Consider the following 7,454-nt stretch of genomic DNA (forward strand, 5'->3'; position numbering starts at 1 on the left):
GTCGAAATTCAATGTGCCCACAAGGCAATATTAAATATAATTGTTTTGGCAATTTGGGAATTACTTTACGAATGTTTTTGTGTATGTTGCTAATAAATCATAAATTTTCTTATATAAGTAATAATATATATTACTTTGACTAAAATTTGTTAGGCAATATGCATAATCCTAAATTTGTCGATATTTAATGTTCTTATAGTAATATATCCGCATTTTTTAGACAAAGTACTTTCAAATTAAACAAGAAAGGAGGTTACTTCAATTACTATCACTTTAAGATCTACTTAACTAGAATATAAACTTGGCACAGTGCTTGCAAATAATGGGCAAGATACGCACATATTCAAAGGAGATGAAATGTGTGCAACTTTTTTTTCTCAATTCATAGTCTGTAGAGAATCAATGTCTTTAAGGATATATATTATATTATTAGACATATATTTCGAGGAAATAAGTCTGTTAATTCTCTCTCTATAAATGTATAATTATCACTCTATGAAATTATATGAATTTTTATTAGTCATCTGATTAAGCTATATACAAAAATATCTAGTCCAGATGCAACCATAATTTTCGATAAAATTGTTAGTCTTTCCTATAAAAGAATGCAGTAGGAAGTTACATGTCGTATAAATAAAAAAAGATTGTACAATCTATATTAATGTAATAAATAACTTTATAGCCCAAATAACATGTAATACATAAGCGAATATAAATATATATTACAATATATAATCAATCGATTAATGCTTATATATGCGCATTAATTAATTAAATTATATACTAAATATGTTTTCTCAAAATAACTATTCCATCTGCATTCTTAAATTTTCTTTGACATTCTAAAACTAAGTCAAAATAGTAACCTAACAACACGAGCTCTTCGCTGGCTCCGCCTCGACTAGATTAAAATCTAACCCACCAGGCCTAGCAAATCCTGTTTTGATGCCATCCCAACCATCCTCTACTTTGTATTCGCCGGTTTGTATCCTATTGTAAACTTCTTGTGTAACCGTTCGAAAAGCTTCTTCAACGTTTACACCAGTCTTTGCACTGGTCTCAATATGATGTACACCGTGCTCGTCGGCAAACGCTCTAGCTTCTTCCTTGGATACCTCTCGTCTACCACCATTCGTTACTAAATCCAGTTTACAGCCTACTAAAGCAAAAACTGGACGATGAGGCTCGATATGTCTGCGTGCTTCCATCATCCATTGGGGAATATGCTCAAAACTTGCTCTATTACAAACGTCATATACAAGGAGCGCTCCTACAGAGTTTCTGTAGTAAGATTTTGTAATTGATCTGTAAACGAAAAAGAAAACTCGATATCAGGACTTATCTTATCCTAGTTTATCTAAGAGTCAGCAAAGGAAAAATCAATAATGTAAGAACACTCAACGAATAATTAAAAATTTTTGTAAAAAATATTTTTTTAAATATGTCTGATATATATATATATATATACCTAAACCTCTCTTGACCAGCTGTATCCCATAACTGTAACTTTATCCTTGTACCATCTTTGACTTCTATTAAACGCGCAAAAAAATCTACACCAACAGTTGGATCCGAAAGCTGAAATTGTATAAAATATTAAAAACAGGGGCCAAACTCCAAATACTCAAATAACTAATCGCGAACAGAATTCTAGCAGCAAGATTTCTAATTATATACATGTCATTCGTTGTCCTTGATCTGTACATGCGTCAAGTGACAAAAAGTTAATAATTCTATCCATATTAATAAAATAATACAAGCGGTTATATCACAGTTTAGTCAAGAGTCACTCTTAATCTATCCAATTCTAGAAACTAGAAGACACAAAAGAGAGTTACGTAGATCGCTAAATATACATTCTGATATCGCGCGCGACATGCAAAACTCGCCTAACCTAATTAAATCGTCAATAACGTTTATCGAGGTGTGACATTCTGACCGTTTAAGAAGAACGACCCAGCGAGATCGCTCGAGGAGAAAGTCCAGGGGTGGACTTTGAAATCGGACGTTCACTCGGTTTGTGCGTCGCGTCAAATTGCGACGTTAGTGCGTAATTACGAGACACAAAGTGTAAATAGAGGAAGGATATCGCGCTTGTCAGCACTTTATCCGCGCTAGGCCCGCCGTTCTCGAGGATGGTGAGGCTGCGTACGTACCTCTGCGAACTTGCCGTCGGTGAAATACTTGAGAAGAGAGCTTTTCCCAACCGTGCTGTCGCCGATGAGTATTAGCCGAAACTGATAATCGAAGATAGGCTCTACCATCTTGGCGGGTGCTGGTATTATTACCGAATAAATACACGCCTCCCTCACGCACGTCGATAATCCGCCGCGCGCGCTGAATCAGCGAGTCACGTCGTCACTCGGCAAATCCCTCGCACATCCCTCGCCGCGGCGTGCTTTGTCGTGAGCGCGCACAGAGTAGCATGGAGTAGCACACAGCTGATCGTGGTTATCAATCATTGGAATTCGGGGCATTCGACGCGGCGACTACCCGACCACCGCTGCGAGCGCCGCTGATACCCGAGCCGAGGCTTCCTCGGAACAACTTCGTCTCTGTTCGTCTCGCGAGACCGCAGCTGACCGCAGCTACTTGACTACTCACTCTAACTTGATCGCGCGTGTGCTGTGCTACTGCGCACGAATCTCCGTCGGCGCCGAGACGGCGAACACGCGTGACACGGATTGCGACGATGCGTTCGTTCAAAAGTCCACTCGCGCCTGTTTACACTTTGTCCCTCCTTTTCCGCTGCCTCTCTTTATTTTCTATTGAAGTCCGCATGAGCAAGTATCGCGAATTCCAAGTCTGGAAAGTGCAGAAGAGTGTAGGTAGTTGATTTCTGTTATCGCGGAGGCGCGTGCGGCACGTTTGAAGAAAAGCTTGTTCTCTTTAATTGAACTTCTTACACGGTTTATCTCCTTTTCTTTTCTTTCTCCACGTTGAAGAAAAGAAGCCAAACTCGTTTTTATTTTTTCCTTTGATCGGATTTTTAATTATTATTATTGACGTTATGACGTTTAAAAAATCGAAGAAGTATATTTTACTAATTATAATACAGATGAAGGTAAAAGAGACGAATAAAAAGATTAATAAATAGGAAATAACAAAAAATTAAAAAATAATAAATAATAAAAATGACAAAAATAAAGAGAAGAGGAAAATGAAAATAAAAAGGCCAAGAAAAAAAAGAAGAATGCAAACATTGTATTCTAATTAAAGAATACGTTATCCGTATTCTTCTTTTTCTTCCTCTTCATTATCTTTATTTCCTTCATCAGTCCTTTCTTTCAGCTTCTTTTTTATTCTTTCTTTTTTCGCATTTTCGTCTTCTTAATTTTTTTCATCTATTTATTAATTTTTTTCTTTAAAAGCTGGTTAAATATAGTAGTTTTTAGCAAGCATGTTTACGGAACAAAATAGGCACAGCTAGTTATACATATATAAATAAATTTATATAGTTTTATACTAATTATTATAATAAATGCGCGCAATATGGTATTATTATTTGATATTAAAGATTGCCCAAAAAAAATGTTTAAACTTCAAGAAGATTTAAAATTCAACAGAATTATTAAAACAAAAATAGTCCTTAAGTAATAATTTGATTATAAAGATTTTACCCTGTTTAATTTTTCATAAATTCGAAATTAAATATAGCTGATGTTTTTCACATTGAAATAAGTCATTTTTAGCTTGTCATTTGATAATGCAAAGTCCTAATTTTAGTTTCTGTTTTCTATTTGATCTGCGTCATTGTTTGTCGATGACTCAAGTCGACCCTGACTAATTCTGCTGCGGAGTGCGCGGCAATGGATTGAAAGATAAAGGGAAGGGGAGATATAAATCAAAGAGAAAACCAAATCTGCAGAATATTATTACGTTACGTCATTATCGTCATCATTTATAATATATAGCGCTGTATCTGTTTTATTTGTTAGTTAGTTATCGATAAATTAATAAACAATCTTCTTATCTATTATAGAAAATTGTAATAATTAAGTTATATGTATATGAATATGATTTAATTTAATAAAAACATTGTATCTCTGTTTAAAAAAATTTATAAAACTTATATTTAGAGAATACGATGAAAATTATAATTTAATTTATATACCCTCTTATTTATATCTACTTTATTATTTACATAAACAAATTCTATTTCAACGCAAATAATTTATATGCTAATATAAATTAATTTTAAGTCACTTGGGATATATCGTGTACCTCAATTTCTATGTATGGTAAATGCTTTCCGTATTATCGCATTGGAGTTATCGACTTGAGCTAACTCGAACGAGTCTCGCTGAAATGGAAAGCATATCATCATATTGCATAGTATATATATTTATCTTTAGTGTTAGAATATGTGTGATGTTTTCCTACTTTTACATTGTTAAACTATAAAGATTATAAAAAATGGCGATACTTTTGAAAGAATTAAGATTAAAACATTAAGAGAGAAAGAGAGAGAGACAGCGAGAGAAAGAATGAGAGAGAATAAAAAGATTTTAATGAGAGAATTCGTAACGAGACGATTTTTATTTTCTTTTTTTTCTCAAAGCTCGAACGTTTCATTTAAAATGCAGGAAAGTGTAAGAAAGCGTAGCTAAAACAGATTTACTTTATCTCTCGAAACTTTCTCTGCTCGCTTTCCCTCTTCCTTTTGCCTGCGTACCCGCGACTTATGTATGTATATATTAAGCGTGTTTCTTTTCAGCTGCGCTTTTTGCGTTTCTTTGTGATTTTTCTTTTCCTTTTACGTCATTCCAGTTTATAAGCAGCATATCGATTTCATTTCGAATGGAAAATGTATAACACTGCAAATGTCTAGCTAAAGACGCATTTTCTTGTTGTTTTATTGACAATCTAGGATGCATTTCGACATGTGTATAACTGATAGTAGCGTACGTAACGTAAATTGAAGACTTTCATTATTGTGTCGTTAGTGCTTTCTATTTCGAAACGCATTCTTAAATTAAATATCAATAAGAAAAACGGACATAACTAAAAAATTAAAATTTCGATGTTGTTTACAGAAAAAAAAAATAAAAGAAACATAAAGTAAACATAAGAAAAGAGAAAAACATATTTTAAAACAACATATTTCTATTCCAAAATAAATTATTATATAATAAATTATATATTGAAGTTTTAATATATGAGGGGGGAAACATTATATTTGATAAGTTTTTATAATAAAATGAGTAATATGATGGAAGAGTAAATGAACACCTTAGTTTGAATTTAAATGTATGTAAATTACATTAGTAAGATATATAGCTACTTATGCGGATGAAGAATACTTCAGAACTTTTTATCCAATTTTTAATTCAAAAAAGTGTTTTCAGGAATATCATTTTAATGATGATATTTAAATGATAATGTTGTAAATAATTGCGAGTCATGGAAGAATAAAATTTTATTTTATTAAGATTTTATTAAAAGAGTTATATTGGGGTGCACACTCCGTATTTATACGCAATCGTGTTATGAATGTCATGTTCTACTTGACACGCCTGCAGACGCAAGTTATACACAAGTTGAATCGGCGCGACGTCTGTTAAACGCCTTGTAACGCAGTATTAATTTTTTAACGTCACATCAGAGGTGTGCTTTCATGAAGACAACTTATAACACGGTTAATATCGTCGTCAGTGAAACGAGGAAAAGACTTAACTACCAGTGACGCTGACCTCTCTCAGACTTAGGTTTCTTTACGAGAATTTATTTCATATATAGACATAAAAGAGACAAAATATATACTATGTCGTAAACTAGTGTAAAACCTTGTACTTCTTTTTCTTTAACTACATATTTTATTAGAACAAACAAATATAAATAAAACTGTTTAACATTGATTTATAATATTTCTTTCCTATGACGTTTATAAAATAATATCTTGTAAAATCCTAATTTGACAAAGTTTGTTGTAGACAGACAATGGAAATACCTTTGACGAGACATTGTTAATAGAAATTTAAAAAGTCATTACAGTAAAATATTTGCTAATTTGTATAAAACAGTAATTTATATGATGCACTATTTTTATTTTGCAATTGCAATTTGAAATTAATTCTTGTCTTATTGTATCGTCATTATATGTGTAACATTATAATCTTTTCATCATGATTCATCATGCATATTCACAACGTACATTCGATTAAAAAGTATCTACTAAATATCTAAATTTATATTTACTTTATAATTCTTACACTGTATTTAAGCCGAGGGGGTAATCACTTAATGTAATCGTGGGACGGAATCCCTGAAATCATTATAAAATTTATATAAAATTTCGATATATAATCCGACAATTACAAGAAATAATTGTGTAATATTAGGTAAAATCGTTTATTTTACCAAATGATCGCATATATAGTGAGGAAAAATTATTTGTCATCAAATAAAATTATATAAAATTAAATGAAATCATGTAATCTGTGGGACAATATTTTAGATAGTGGTTACCCCCTCGGTATAAGCGCTCTTATTCTTATTGATAGTGACAGTGCCATTTAACGTTTGACGAAACTTATTACTATCGTAACATTTCAGTAATATTTTGAAGAAATATTATAAATTTGATATTACGTTACGATATCATGATATTACGTAAATTATATCATCCGTTCGTCATTATCTAGCAAATTTTTTAGTACATACGATTGAATCATTTGTGTTCTTTATATCTTTTCCTCCAGAAAACTAGACGCATTAAGTAATTAATTAATTATAATATTTATAAATTATTTTTTTAAATTATAAATATACAATCTTATAATAAATACTTTCAAAAAATGATTAAAATATATGTAATGTTTTGATAATTTTTATATATCTGCAGTTAAAATAATGAAAATTAACCCAGGGACACGATGAATGACCTATCGTTTTTAGTAAAGTACCGGAAAAAAAATCATCGTTTTAAAATTAAGAATTATAATATTAAAATCGTTATAATATTAAAGGTTAAAAACCGCCACAAAAAAGGAGAAGAGCAAATACGGATGAAGTCGCAAGATTGAAGATTCAATAAAGACTCTACAAAGTCTCCGTCGACAGTATATATCGACGACGGCAGAGCAGTGATACGATGAGAACTTCGTTTACGCGCCGTTGCCGGGTGAATCACGACGGCGCGGGAACAGCGAAGCCGCGATTGGTCGGCCGGTGCGTAGGTCAGCGCGCCGGATTGGCTGCCGCGACCATGTGTACGTGAGGACCGCGCGGTGTTCGGGGTGAAGTGAGCCGCGATGTGGTCGTGCCTGGCTGCGCCGAGCCGAGCCGAAGTGAGCGGCGCGACCATTCGTACGCAACGCGCGATTGATGCGACGTCGGTTGCGTGGGCGGGTGATATACACGCTGGTTTCTTCTCACACGAGTGCGAAACGTTTGCCGGTCAAAACGATCGTACCTAACGATCAAACGCGTTTGCACCTCGTCAAAATGTGATC

The 7,454-nt window shown here is 33.2% G+C and overlaps 1 protein-coding gene across 1 annotated transcript; it reads right to left on the reverse strand.

Moving 5' to 3' along the window:
- Positions 1 to 687: 687 nt before the first annotated feature.
- Positions 688 to 2,598, reverse strand: LOC108783461 (RAS oncogene family member Rab39). Its single transcript, XM_018552029.1, has 3 exons — positions 2,157 to 2,598; positions 1,469 to 1,578; positions 688 to 1,305 (listed from the first exon to the last, which is right to left on the reverse strand). Exons 1-3 carry the CDS (start codon positions 2,262 to 2,264, stop codon positions 867 to 869), a joined length of 657 nt encoding a protein of 218 aa, XP_018407531.1. The 5' UTR covers positions 2,265 to 2,598; the 3' UTR covers positions 688 to 866.
- Between the last annotated feature and the right edge of the window lie 4,856 nt (positions 2,599 to 7,454).

The sequence above is a fragment of the Cyphomyrmex costatus genome, unplaced genomic scaffold (assembly GCF_001594065.2).
Source record: "Cyphomyrmex costatus isolate MS0001 unplaced genomic scaffold, Ccosl1.0 scaffold152, whole genome shotgun sequence".
Classification (NCBI taxonomy): Eukaryota; Metazoa; Arthropoda; class Insecta; order Hymenoptera; family Formicidae; genus Cyphomyrmex; species Cyphomyrmex costatus.

What these genes read in the sequence shown, in the direction of transcription:
- LOC108783461 (XM_018552029.1), bottom strand. Translation starts at nt 2,264, where the DNA reads ATGGTAGAGCCTATCTTCGATTATCAGTTTCGGCTAATACTCATCGGC. An exon ending in CCGACGGCAAGTTCGCAGAG is followed by an intron (nt 1,579 to 2,156) that starts GTACGTACGCAG and finishes ATACAATTTCAG; the next exon opens with CTTTCGGATCCAACTGTTGG. An exon ending in GCTGGTCAAGAGAGGTTTAG is followed by an intron (nt 1,306 to 1,468) that starts GTATATATATAT and finishes TTTCGTTTACAG; the next exon opens with ATCAATTACAAAATCTTACT.